This window comes from Emys orbicularis, chromosome 4 (genome assembly GCF_028017835.1).
Source record: "Emys orbicularis isolate rEmyOrb1 chromosome 4, rEmyOrb1.hap1, whole genome shotgun sequence".
Lineage (NCBI taxonomy): Eukaryota > Metazoa > Chordata > Testudines > Emydidae > Emys > Emys orbicularis.
The window spans coordinates 47,837,406-47,851,394 of NC_088686.1; the positions used below are offsets into that span (position 1 = coordinate 47,837,406).

At 38.7% G+C, this 13,989-nt stretch overlaps 1 protein-coding gene across 6 annotated transcripts in view; it reads left to right on the top strand.

The window, feature by feature from the left end:
* Window positions 1-13,989, top strand: part of RALGAPA1 (Ral GTPase activating protein catalytic subunit alpha 1) — a 246,013-nt gene that overhangs the window by 183,249 nt on the left and 48,775 nt on the right. For all 6 annotated transcript variants that reach the window (XM_065403818.1, XM_065403817.1, XM_065403820.1 and 3 more), the window contains 2 exons: window positions 1,353-1,476; window positions 3,329-3,484. In XM_065403818.1, coding sequence (XP_065259890.1) covers window positions 1,353-1,476; window positions 3,329-3,484 — 280 coding nt within the window. The remainder of the gene's footprint in view (window positions 1-1,352; window positions 1,477-3,328; window positions 3,485-13,989) is intronic.

A 13,989-nucleotide genomic window follows, 5' to 3' on the forward strand; every position in this document is an offset into this window, starting at 1 on the left:
AAGTGAAACTAAAATGAAATGAATATTTAATTAATAGATTATCCTGAAAGAGAATAAACCCCCACCCCCAAAACAAGCAATTCATCTGTCAAATACGATTTTTTCTGTGTTCCATGAAAATTATGCAAAACGTGTTATAATGCCCAAATGCTGTACTTGCATATCTAATAAAAGGGATACATTCTAAAATTCAGTTCCAATAGTTTTGAAACTAATTTTATAGCTGTGGATCAAAGCCATCAATATTTGAGGAGGAATGAAAGTGATTAGAGTTGAGGTTCTCATGGAAAGCTAAAGCTATTTCAGGATGAACTAGTGACCAGCAAAGGTTTCAGTCACTGTCCACTGCAAGCCACTTTTTCAGGCTTGTAGTTTCTCTTTTAAGATGTTTTATTAAATCTTTTATGAATGGACACCAAAGTAGCATCTGAGGGCATTTAAGTACATTGTATGTAGGCTCTCAGTAGTGGATGTTAGAGAAATATCATCTAGTACATAAGTGGCATTGTTGTTGAGATCTCAGTGTTTATTCCCATCGTAGGTTAGCTTCAAGAAAAGTGAAAGTTTTGGAGATGCATTTCGTTTTTAAAAGATCTTAAATTTTGCTTAGTGCTCTTTCTCTTTATTGGGAGGGTATTTTTGAATATGAAAGACAGTATTAAATGCATTAAAGAATGGGCCAAGGAATTTACAATTTGCTGGCTACTCTGCATTTTGTCAGTTGTCCTCCAAGGACCACATGACTGTGTCAACAGCTATAGAATTAGTAAATTCAGAATTAGTAGGACAGTTGTGGGAAACTGTTAAGTTGCTCGACTCTATATCTACCAATCAGCAATCCAGGGACACAAGAAGTTACCTTGCTACTTGAGGATATTAAATTCATCTTCCTGAGACACATTTATCATTCACAAGGATTACCACTATTAATGATAATGATGGGTCTTCTTCATAATGTAAAATAATGCCCAAACCATAGGTTTTGCTTATTTCATGTCTTCAGCTATAAATATCTTACTCAACTTTCTGAATACATTATTATACCATTTGTTGCTGCTAATTTCAGCCAATGTCCCACTATGCTGAATTGATCCTTCACACATGAAAGTTCCTATTGGCAAACTGTAAAAGAGAAGGCAAAGGAATAGAAAAGAGGATAAGAACATGAAAAGATAGAAGATGGTCAAAGAACAGAAAGAAAGAGACTTTTTTAATTGTACTGCACTTTCATTGCCTTTTTGATACTGAAAGCTATGATCTGTGTGTAGTGCTTGCATTTTCTGTCTCTGTGTTAAGACTTGAAAGTAAACTCTTACTCAGTGACAATCCAATGACAATCCTATGTTTTACAGCCGAGAGACACACAAGATTGCAGTATTTTATGTTGCTGAGGGACAAGAAGATAAACACTCCATCCTCACTAACACTGGAGGAAGCCAAGCCTATGAGGATTTTGTAGCAGGCCTTGGTTGGGAGGTATCTGTTTTAAGTTTTATTTATATCTTCTGAGTTTTGTGTTAGATTGTAGAAAACAAATATAAAATGGGAGGCTGATTGTTTTTTCTCTCTACTCTTCCATCTCTATTATTCCTTATTACTGCTCACAATTACCGAAACATCTTATTCTGAAAATAGGACACTAAGTTTGAAATTGTGGTTATACTTATGTCAGTGATGCTGTATAAATGAACTGTTGAGACAGCAAAGCTTTACTGGCTTTGAAAGGTGAACCTGTGGAAGCTTCTACATAATCGGAGGCTGTTCAACAGTGTGCAATAAGCCACCCTGTTCCTGACTTGTATACACTAAATAAACTATGTCTGTATTGTTGTGTAGGCCTGAAAGCTGTTAAATCCATTTAAGGTTCTGCACATTGCTCAGATTTGGGAGTTGGAGAAATAATGGCATGCTGCTTCTCTCATCCTCTTCTCCCTGCCTCTAGAGAGCGAGATAGACACACATATAACCCTATCTCTTTCACCAAGAAATGGATTGTGTGGCATAATCATATAAGTACCACTGCCACCATTAGAGCATTAGTTAAATATAGTTCTATTCTACTGACTCTCCCCTGGTCCAAATTCTCTTTGCTACACTAATCACCATCCCTTTCTGGCTGCTCAAGACAGACCCCCACTACCATCAGTAAGAGGATGCTTTAGGTACAGACCTGTCCAACGGAAGTGCAGGAATCATCACTGCTTCTGGCTCTCTTGGAAGTGCCACCTGAAATTAATATTTAATCGTTTGCTTAATGATCAATAAACGGTAGTAGCTTAAATGACTAAAGCTTGCTTTTTCAATTTGTACGTTAATTCCAAGGCAATATATCAGCTCCTGACTTGAGCTGTGAAAAAGCTTTGAGCAAAGCTGGCAAATTTTGGCTTGCCTAGTGACTTTCCACACACATTCTAAGTGTAGGGAATTTTTCTTCTTGTCAGAAAGCATCAGTTTTCACTTTGTGAGAATGGAAAATTGTGAAATTCAAAGACATAACTGAAAATTTGCAAATATGATGGTAAGTCTTAAATGTGATGGAAACAGACTTTTTTACAATTAAAGAAGTTTTGTAAACCTGATAAAGTATTATTATGTATTATTTCAGTTCTGCAGCAACATTTTTACAAAGTTAAATCAAACCGATTCAAATGTATTTAATCTCACACTAGCCAATCATGTATTTGCTATTATACCAACAAAAAAATCCAGAATTTCATGCCAAGAGGCTAAAACATTTAATATGCTGCTAAGGAAAGTAATCCCAATTTTAAAAGGCATTTAATTTAGATTTATAATGCGGATTACTTCTGACTTTCCTCCTCAGTGTTCAGGAATGGGAAAAAATATGGGACAGCAATATCTGTGTTTGTGATGGGGCCAGCAGAACTATAGCAGTTGCCCTTCCTCCCTGTTGGAAAGCCAGAACAATCATCATGGTTCTTTATGTGGTAGTTCCCCATGTCTTCTGAGGAGAAGAAAAGCAACTGCTAGTACTGGCTCTCAGGAGAGTGTCAAGATGCCGCTGTTTCCACTCTTGCTTTTTTCCCTTTAACCTTTACCTCCCACCAGTCTCTGAGATTGTTATACCCTTTTGTGCCAATAAATATAGATGTTCCTTCACTGCAGTTAGTTTCTTTTCTAATTAAATCCTTCTAATTAGTGAGCCTCTGCTCCTTTAGATAAACTTAATAGTACAAAAGGATCAGCATCAGAACAGAATTACGGGTTTTTTAAATGTATATGATGATTGAAAAGGCTTTCTCTGAAAAGTATTTTACCACCAGATATTACTTTTTTTCCCCTAATGTTACATGGGCTTTGATCTTAGGTGAATCTCACAAACCATTGTGGTTTTATGGGAGGATTGCAAAAAAACAAAAGCACTGGATTGACCACTCCATATTTTGCTACCTCTACAGTGGAAGTAATGTTTCATGTGTCAACAAGAATGCCTTCTGATTCAGATGACTCTTTAACAAAAAAGGTAGGTGGTTTTGAATACAGCATTTCCCTTAGGTAACAGTATATCAAGGGATTTTAGGAAATCATTCCTTAAAAATAATTAGTAGTTTTTTCTAAAAATAATACGCTTGTTCCTCTAACAGTTTATATATTATTAAAGCTGGTTGGGGCGGGTGGACTATAGTGTTATTAAATTACTTTCTACCAACCAATTATTTTGCCACAGAAGATGAGTTCTGTCACATTTGTACATCTTATTGCTGCTGAGGTCACAGGAATGGTGAGGTAAGGAGAGGAAAAGGAACAGAGTTAATAGTCTGTGTGGAAGAAAAAGCTCCAAATCTGAATGACATGTTCTAGTCCTTTGAGACTTCTGGATGTGAACTGTTAACGTCTCGAAATAGCTGATGAATACATGGTTCAAAGATGAATGTTTCAGTTATTCTGCAAGTCTTGCAGCTAAGCGTGTTCATAGAACATTTGCCTTTAAAAGAAAATCAAAATGTTAGGAACTTGACAACATTTAGTGAATTTAGTTGTATTGCTTTGGTGATGACACAAATGTTCAGCAGAAGTCTGCTCTCTTATATCCACCGTAAGGGGAAAATGGCTTTCTGTATTGGTATTTTTTCTTTAGAATTTAATAAATTCCATATTAGTGATGATAAGTTGAGGCCTCGAACATGTGTCCTATTACAAATGAACAATTGGCTATCATTAGACTGTCCCCCCATCCTCTGTACATATATCTTCAGATGTGCTAATCCATTCAGTAGACACATTAATGAGCACTGGTTGAAGTGTAATATTGGAGGAAGTGAGGCTGGTTGACCTCAGCATGGAGTTTAATACTTGTAATTAAATTAGATAGTCGACAGTAAAGAAAGAAATAGCCATGCCTCTGGCAAACTTCAATTATTAATGACTTTTTTTTGTTCTTTTTGTTCAACTTGAAGAAAATAATTTATATCTTTTTATTATCGTTGTTGTTGTTGTTTTGTTATAAACTGACTTTTAATTCTAAAAGTGGCATTATACATTTTTTTAAACTATTAAAATATTTTTCTTCCACGCCTAAGATGGGTACTTCCTACTCTACTCTTTTATTTCATAAAGTGCAGTCAGTGTATTATTTAGGTTTCTAAACAAATTATTAAAGTATCTTAAAGGTTGATTTTACTCAACTTTTTAATGAGAGTATAACTAAAGTAATAATATGATTCCTTTCTCTGCCCTTTTGAAGAAACCACTGTACTTTGCATACAGAAATATGTATCAATAACCTTTTTGGATTAGAGTGATTAAAAAGCAATGTGGGGAAAACATAATGAAAATTATTTCCACTATTCGTGAAATAACTAAAAAAATAAAAAAACAACATGTTACAGATTTCAGCAGAAAGTGCAGCCTGAATCCTATATCTGTTTTCAAGAGAATTCAATCCTTTCCACATAGCTAATACCTTTAGCCACATTTCAGAGCTGGTCCAGTCCTTTGGTGATGTAATTTTTTTTAAAAGTACAAACCAGTCACCATTTTCTCAGTTAGTTTGACATTCTTTCCTAAATCCCATTTCTTTCCGCTTTCACCCATAATCATAAGAACATAAGAACATAAGAACATAAGAACATAAGAAAGGCCGTACTGGGTCAGACCAAAGGTCCATCTAGCCCAGTATCTGTCTACCGACAGTGGCCAATGCCAGGTGCCCCAGAGGGAGTGAACCTCACAGGCAATGATCAAGTGATCTCTCTCCTGCCATCCATCTCCATCCTCTGACGAACAGAGGCTAGGGACACCAATCTTACCCATCCTGGCTAATAGCCATTTATGGACTTAGCCACCATGAATTTATCCAGTCCCCTTTTAAACATTGTTATAGTCCTAGCCTTCACAACCTCCTCAGGTAAGGAGTTCCACAAGTTGACTGTGCGCTGCGTGAAGAAGAACTTCCTTTTATTTGTTTTAAACCTGCTGCCTATTAATTTCTTTTGGTGACCCCTAGTTCTTGTATTATGGGAATAAGTAAATAACTTTTTCTTATCCACTTTCTCAACATCACTCATGATTTTATATACCTCTATCATGTCCCCCCTTAGTCTTCTCTTTTCCAAACTGAAGAGTCCTAGCCTCTTTAATCTTTCCTCATATGGGACCCTCTCTAAACCCTTAATCATTTTAGTTGCTCTTTTCTGAACCTTTTCTAGTGCTAGAATATCTTTTTTGAGGTGAGGAGACCACATCTGTACACAGTATTCGAGATGTGGGCGAACCATGGATTTATATAAGGGCAATAATATATTCTCAGTCTTATTCTCTATCCCCTTTTTAATGATTCCTAACATCCTGTTTGCTTTTTTGACCGCCTCTGCACACTGCGTGGACATCTTTAGAGAACTATCCACGATGACGCCAAGATCTTTTTCCTGACTCGTTGTAGCTAAATTAGCCCCCATCATGTTGTATGTATAGTTGGGGTTATTTTTTCCAATGTGCATTACTTTACATTTATCCACATTAAATTTCATTTGCCATTTTGTTGCCCAATCACTTAGTTTTGTGAGATCTTTTTGAAGTTCTTCACAATCTGCTTTGGTCTTAACTATCTTGAGTAGTTTAGTATCATCTGCAAACTTTGCCACCTCACTGTTTACCCCTTTCTCCAGATCATTTATGAATAAATTGAATAGGATAGGTCCTAGGACTGACCCTTGGGGAACACCACTAGTTACCCCTCTCCATTCTGAGAATTTACCATTAATTCCTACCCTTTGTTCCCTGTCCTTTAACCAGTTCTCAATCCATGAAAGGACCTTCCCTTTTATCCCATGACAGCTTAATTTACGTAAGAGCCTTTGGTGAGGGACCTTGTCAAAGGCTTTCTGGAAATCTAAGTACACTATGTCCACCGGATCCCCCTTGTCCACATGTTTGTTGACCCCTTCAAAGAACTCTAATAGATTAGTAAGACACGATTTCCCTTTACAGAAACCATGTTGACTATTGCTCAAGAGTTTATGTTTTTCTATGTGTCTGACAATTTTGTTCTTTACTATTGTTTCAACTAATTTGCCCGGTACCGACGTTAGACTTACCGGTCTGTAATTGCCGGGATCACCCCTAGAGCCCTTTTTAAATATTGGCGTTACATTAGCTAACTTCCAGTCATTGGGTACCGAAGCCGATTTAAAGGACAGGTTACAAACCTTAGTTAATAGTTCCGCAACTTCACATTTGAGTTCTTTCAGAACTCTTGGGTGAATGCCATCTGGTCCCGGTGACTTGTTAATGTTGAGTTTATCAATTAATTCCAAAACCTCCTCTAGTGATACTTCAATCTGTGACAGTTCCTCAGATTTGTCACCTACAAAAGCCAGCTCAGGTTTGGGAATCTCCCTAACATCCTCAGCCGTGAAGACTGAAGCAAAGAATCCATTTAGTTTCTCCGCAATGACTTTATCATCTTTAAGCGCTCCTTTTGTATTTTCATCGTCAAGGGGCCCCACTGGTTGTTTAGCAGGCTTCCTGCTTCTGATGTACTTAAAAAACATTTTGTTATTACCTTTGGAGTTTTTGGCTAGCCGTTCTTCAAACTCCTCTTTGGCTTTTCTTATTACACTCTTGCACTTAAGTTGGCAGTGTTTGTGCTCCTTTCTATTTGCCTCACTAGGATTAGACTTCCACTTTTTAAAGGAAGTCTTTTTATCTCTCACTGCTTCAATCACATTCTTCAATGATTTAGACTATTCTGAGAGGCAGTATGGTCTTAATGAACAGGATACTACACTGTGTGTTAGGAGACCTGGATTCCATTCCTAACTCAGCCACTGACCTGCTGTGTAACTTTGGTCTTGTCACTTTATCTCTCTATGCCTCTATTTCCCCTCCCATCTTCTGTCTATCTATTTAGATTTTAAACTCTTCAGGGTAGAGAATATCTCATGTGTTTTATACAGTGCTTCTGATTCCAGTTGGAACCTTTATAACCTATATGTACACTTCAGCAGTACACACAGTAGTAATCAAAATATTATTCTTTATTCTTAAGGTGTGCTAGATACAGTGTGCAGCATGTGACCTTTTACAACAGAAGATGATTTTTATTTCACATTTATATAACTTGTTGCTACTGAGGTCACAGAAATAGTGATATAGGGGGAGGAAATGAAGGGAGATAAAAAAGGGTATGTCTACACTGAAAAAAAACCAAAACCCTGCAGCAACATGTCTCAGAGCCCTGGTCAATCGACTCAGGCTTGCACTATAGGGCTAAAAATAGAAGTGTAGACCGTTCTGCACAGTCTGAGACCCATCCCTGTCGCTGGGTTTCAGAGCCCAAACTCCAGTCCGACCAGGGATGTCTACGCTTCTACTGAGCCCAAGTCAGTTAACCCAGGCTGTGGGGTTTTTTGTTTTGTTTTTGCAGCGTAGACATACTCTAATTGTGTGGAAGAAGACCTGGGATCTTGAACTGTCACTGAGGATTTTGAATGTGTTTAGCCATGTTTTTAAGTGTTATTTATTGTACTTTGGTTGGCTGAAGAATTGTTGCTGGTTTCTATATTGTAATGTGCCTAGAGGTAGAAGATAGGTTCATCTTATAAATGGAAATTAAATTTAATTAAAATAAAACTTCTTCCTGCCAGCCCAACCACTGCAGCATCAAGATTCTAGTGCTTCAGATGCCAGGCCAATTTAAAACTTATTTTCTATCAATCTTTCTGAATAGTAAATAAAATTTTAAGTATCTTGGATATCTCAGAAACACTGGAGTCAAGAGATAACAGGGAGCAGAAAAGAAGATGAATTGAAAAGGAAGAGAAGGGAGTGTTTTGGAGTTCTGAGATCGGATTAAAATTTATCCTTCATCTTTGAATTTTTCTAAGTGAAAGGATATGTCAAAATAGAAAATATTATTTTAAATACAGTTACAAAAGTAACATAATGAAAGTGTCAAAATTAAGATAGAATTCTAAAATCTCGCAAGTCACAATGGGAGTGATATCACAGATTCGCCCATGCAGCTTACCCCCTGTCTAGCTACTGCTAGCACTTTGAGGAAATTTGGAGTGGGAGGGTGTGAAAGTGTCTTAATTAATATATTATACATATGGTGTTAAAACAAAAAAGGTCATTTTCTAATTATTAGCCTGTTAATCCAGCTGAAACTTTTGGTGACTATATAAATGACTCAAGCTTAGTTTGACATTGTCAAAGCCCTTCAAAAGAATTATAGACCTATAATTCATAGCTAATTGTTTTGCTTTGATTTTAATACAAACTGGGTGATTAAAGGCATAAGGCCATAAAGCATGGCCATTAGTGCAATATTAGTATTTTTATAAAATTGCAATTAATCGCATCCATTATTATTTTACAGGAGTAAAAAAATTAGTGTTAAAACAACATTTTATGAAGAACTTAACCAAATATTTGAAGGTGCCTTAGATAGACGCTGAATATATGTAACTTTGCCAAAAGTAGCTGCAATAAGAAGCTGCTTCCTAAATTTTTCTGCTGTGTTGTGTTCCTCCTGTACTTCTCTAGTGAACTTTATTTTTGAAGTAAACAAAATAAAATTTGAAGACTAGCTTTCATTATAAAAGGAAATAGTTTTTTCCCCCTTTCCTTCTTTAGATAAGTGGGTACTAGAAATTACAAATAATTTTGGCAAGAGTTCAAGGGTTAATGCAAGAGATAAATAAAAGGAATTTTCTGTAAATTGAGCCCTGCATTATTTCAGTTGTCTTTCCTTTCCAAACCTAACTCATTTAATTTTAAAAAGTAAATACTTAAATTTTTCCTGACAGTGTGCTTTGCTTTTTCTATCATTTATTACTTCAATTATACTTGGTATCACTTAGAACAATCTGCCATTTGGAAATCTCAGTGTAGCCTGCAGCTTAGTATTAAGTCTGGCTGGTATTGTAACATGTACAGCATATGACACTAATGTATCAAAATTAGATTTGATCATCCCTCCTGGTTATATTTATTTCACATTTCTTTTGTATTCAGTTAACATAAACATATTAGGAAAGCTGACACATGGTGATGGCTATATAGTAAGAATATTTTAAAGTATTTTGATTTAAAATTGCAGATAACTTGGCTTTTCCAAATTGTTGAGTGTTTTTACTTATTTTTAACAATGGAGAAGAGGTTCAAAGCATATACTGTAGCTGAAATGGATAAATTATCTTTCTATTGTTTAATCATTTGTATATGGTCGTGCCTTTAATCCCCAACTCAGATTGGGGTTCCATTATGCTAGCCACTGTTCATGCACATAAGAAGAGACCAGTCTCAGTCCTGAAGAGCTTATGATCTAAATGGGCAAGACAAAGCATGGGGGGGGGGGGGAAGCGTTATTACCCCAATTTTCAAGTGGGGAACTGAGGCACAAAGGGCCACATCCTCATCTGGTGTAAATTTTCTTAACTCCATTGACTTCAATTATGCTATGACAATTTATAAACATAATCTTTGAGTGATTGTCCACACGGATTCCACTCTTGGTGCATTTGCATCCTAGGCTCAGAAGATTGGATTATTTTAAATAGCTGTGTCTGTTGGGGACACACATGCACCCTGGGCACCCTCTCACTCCCTATAGCAGAGAGTATAAAGGCTGGGGAAGCCACAACTCTCACTAATTTTCTTCTTACCACCTATGGCAGCAAGACAAAACCTTGTAAAGTCCACATCCCTTGCTCTGAGCTGGTTCATTTCTGTAGTTAGTTAACTTAGATAAATTTTCTTTGCCTACTGGCTTAAAAAAAACCCTCCAAAACTTTAGATTTATTCAGAGTAGTGATAGGTTTCCTTTCCCTTGTACAAGGGCCTACTCCCTACAAGAACTTAAAATGTTTGACTTCAAGTTGCAGGGGTTCAAGATTTGCCTCTTCTCTGAAGCAGCAATGTTGGTGAATGATGGACACTCCCAATGCCCATACTGCCTGAAAGAGAGTTGTGCTTTGGAGCACTGCCCAGTTTACAAGTCCTTCTCCAAGAGGATTCAAAAAGCATAAGAACATAAGAATGGGCATACTGGGTCAGACCCCAGTGGTCCATCTAGCCCAGTATACTGTCTTCCAACAGCGGCCAATGCCAGGTGTTTCAGAGGGAATGAACAAAACAGGGCAATTATCGATTGATTCATCCCCTGTCGTCCACTCCCAGCTTCTGGCAGGCAGTGGCTAAGATACCCAGAGCATGGCGTTGCATCCCTGACCATCGTGGCTAATAGCCATTCATGGACCTATTCTCCAAGAACTTATCTAATTCTTTTGTGAACCCTATTATACTTTTGCCTTCACAATATTCCCTCGCAATGAGTTCTACAGGTTGACTGTGCCTTGTGTCCTTTGTGTGTGTTAAACTGCTGCAAGGGAGGCAAAACTGAAACTCTTCCGCCTGGAAGTGTCCATGCAAGCTCCACTGGACCCCAGCAGACCTTCCAAGAAGCTCTAGGTACCAGGCGCATCCCATGCACTGAATGTCCTGGTGAGCCAAGACACCACCCCAGGCTCCTGTGAAACCTCATAAGCCCCAGTGGCATTGGTGACGTCTTCAGAAAGGGTCTGTAAGGAGCATCGCTCTGGGGATCAGGACAGGCACCTAAATGGGGGATGGAAAGCCTCCCCTAAGGCTTACTCTTCTAAATGCCTAAAGAAATGGTGTCCCATCTCTGTGTGCCTGCACCGAAACCCAAGCTAGCACCAGTGGTCTTTCCCACGCCAAGAACCGTACTGCCTCCAGTACCATCAGCAAGTCACTGACCATGACACCAAATCTCCTAGCACAGAGTACATTGGTCCTGTCTGCCTCTGCACTGAGAACCATGGCACTGAATACTTCTGTACCAAGACCCATCACTACAATACTGCCCACATCCTTGACACTAACTGAGACTTTGACTTCGGTCACTTGAGGACTCTGTATCTGCACCAGACGAATATTTCTGTCAACATCTTTTCCCCCAATATTCTCGTGGTTCAAGCAACTCAAGAAGAATCATAGCAACCAGAGCAACCCAAATCTACTTCTTGGGAGAACAACCCAAAGAAATTAGATCTCTTTGGGAGGAAAATATATTTCTCAGCAAGTCTGCAAATAAAAGTAGCAAATTATCATTGCTTTTGAAATACAATGTCCTGCTTTGGGCAGACTTTCTAACTTCATAGAGAGGCTACTGAAGGACCAGAATGAAGAACGGAAATCCCTCATGAGGGCCAGCTCACAGCTTGAACAGTGTTAGAGGCTACACTCGATGCATCAGATGCTGCAGACAGGACAATGGGCACTGCTGCGGCAATGAGAAGATTGCAGCAGTCTTGGAGGGAGGTCCAAGCCGTTATAGGAGACCACCCATTTGAGGGCAGTGAGCTCTTTAATAGTGGCATGGATGAAGCACTCCATATACTAAAAGACTCGAGGACATTCATAAGGTCCTTTAGGGCTATATGTCACAGCCCCAAAGAGGAAACATCAAAGGCAAAAAATCATTTTAAGACAGACTACTGTCTCAATATTAGCCACAGAAATGGTCCTCGGAGACCCTAAGGAAGTTAATGATTTCACTTGAGGTGACCATCTGCCTTGTCCTTGGCTTGCCCCACAATCTAAGGCACCAGGCAAGATCCAGTTTTGACTCGTTTATCGAGAATTTGGTTGGAACACTTGGGATCCACTTCCAAGACATCTTTTCGCAACTACCTTTCTTAATTCCAGTAGGCTTGGACTGGGATAACTTTGGACTGTTAGAGTCCTCAAGATAATCCGCATGAGGTATCCCATCCAGTTTCAGTCTGCTCCATTCCTCTTCAGGGACCCCTTGTGACCCTAACAGCATCCCAGTGCACGAGAACAAGGGGCTCATTGGTATTTGGTAGTGAGTTTCAGCTGATAACGTAAGAACGGCCATATTGGGTCAGACCAAAGGTCCATTCAGCCCAGTATCCTGTCTACCAACAGTAGCCAATGCCAGGTGCCCCAGAGGGAGTGAACCTAACAGGTAATGATCAAGTGATCTCTCTCCTGCCATCCATCTCCACCTTCTGACAAACAGAGGCTAAGGACACCATTCCTTACCCATCCTGGCTAATAGCCATTAATGGACTTAACCTCCATGAATTTATCTAGTTCTCTTTTAAACCCTCTTTTATAGTCCTGGCCTTCACGAGCTCCTCAGGCAAGGTTGACTGTGCGCTGTGTGAAGAACAACTTCCTTTTATTTGTTTTAAACCTGTTGCCTATTAATTTCATTTGGTGGCCCCTAGTTCTTATATTATGTGAACAAGTAAATAACTTTTCCTTATTCACTTTCTCCACACCACTCATGATTTTATATACCTCTGTCATATCCCCCCTTAGTCTCCTCTTTTCCAAGCTGAAAAGTCCTAGCCTCTTTAATCTCTCTTCATATGGGACCCATTCTAAACCCCTAATCATTTTAGTTGCCCTTCTCTGAACCTTTTCTAGTGCCAGTATATCTTTTTTGAGATGAGACTACATCTGTACACAGTATTCAAGATGTGGGCATACCATGGATTTATATAAGGGCAATAAGATATTCTCCGTCTTATTCTCTATCCCTTTTTGAATGATTCCTAACATCCTGTTTGCTTTTTTGACTGCTGCTGCACACTGCATGGACGTCTTCAGAGAACTATCCCCGATGACTCCAAGATCTCTTTCCTGATTAGTTGTAGCTAAATTAGCCCCCATCATATGGTATGTATAGATGGGGGTTTCCAAAATGTGGACTCATTTGCAATATTTTAGAAAAACAAATTCTACATGTTCTATTCCAGAGAGTGCCCAGCCTTGGGCTCCCTCATGGACACCTTTCTCATACCATGGGCTCCAGGAAGCTGAGACAAGATGCCAATCACGTTATCATGATAGTTCTGGTATGGACCACACAATTCTGGTATTCAGATTTACTGACTGTCACTATGAACACAGGTCACCTATATGTCCTGCCGCAACCTGTTTTCCCAGGATAGTGCTTGGATCCTACACCTTGACCCAGTGTCCCTAGACCTGACAGCCTGGATGTTAGATGGATGGATATACACAGAGAAACTGTTCTGCTACCATTCAAGACATTTTGCTGGAAAGCAGAAAACCTTCAACCAGATTTCAAACAGTTTTCTATTTTGGCATTTCAGCAACAACTCACCATTGAAGCTTTAATTTAATCAGTATTGGACTATCTACTTTAACTAAAGCAATTGGGATTGTCCTTCAGCTCAATAAGCATGCACCTGGCAGCAATCTGTGATAATCATCTGTCTGTCCAAGATCACACAGTCTTCTCACATCCCACAAGGATGACATTTCTAAGAGACCTCAACTCATGCTTTCCCACCAGTCAAGAAACCCTCTTCTTTCTGGGACCTTAACAGGACTTGATGGGTCCACATTTGAGCCTATGCTACCTGCTCTTTCTACCACCTGTTAATGAAGACAGTTTTTCTGGTAGCCATCATATCAGGTAGGAAGATGGAAGAGATCTAGGCT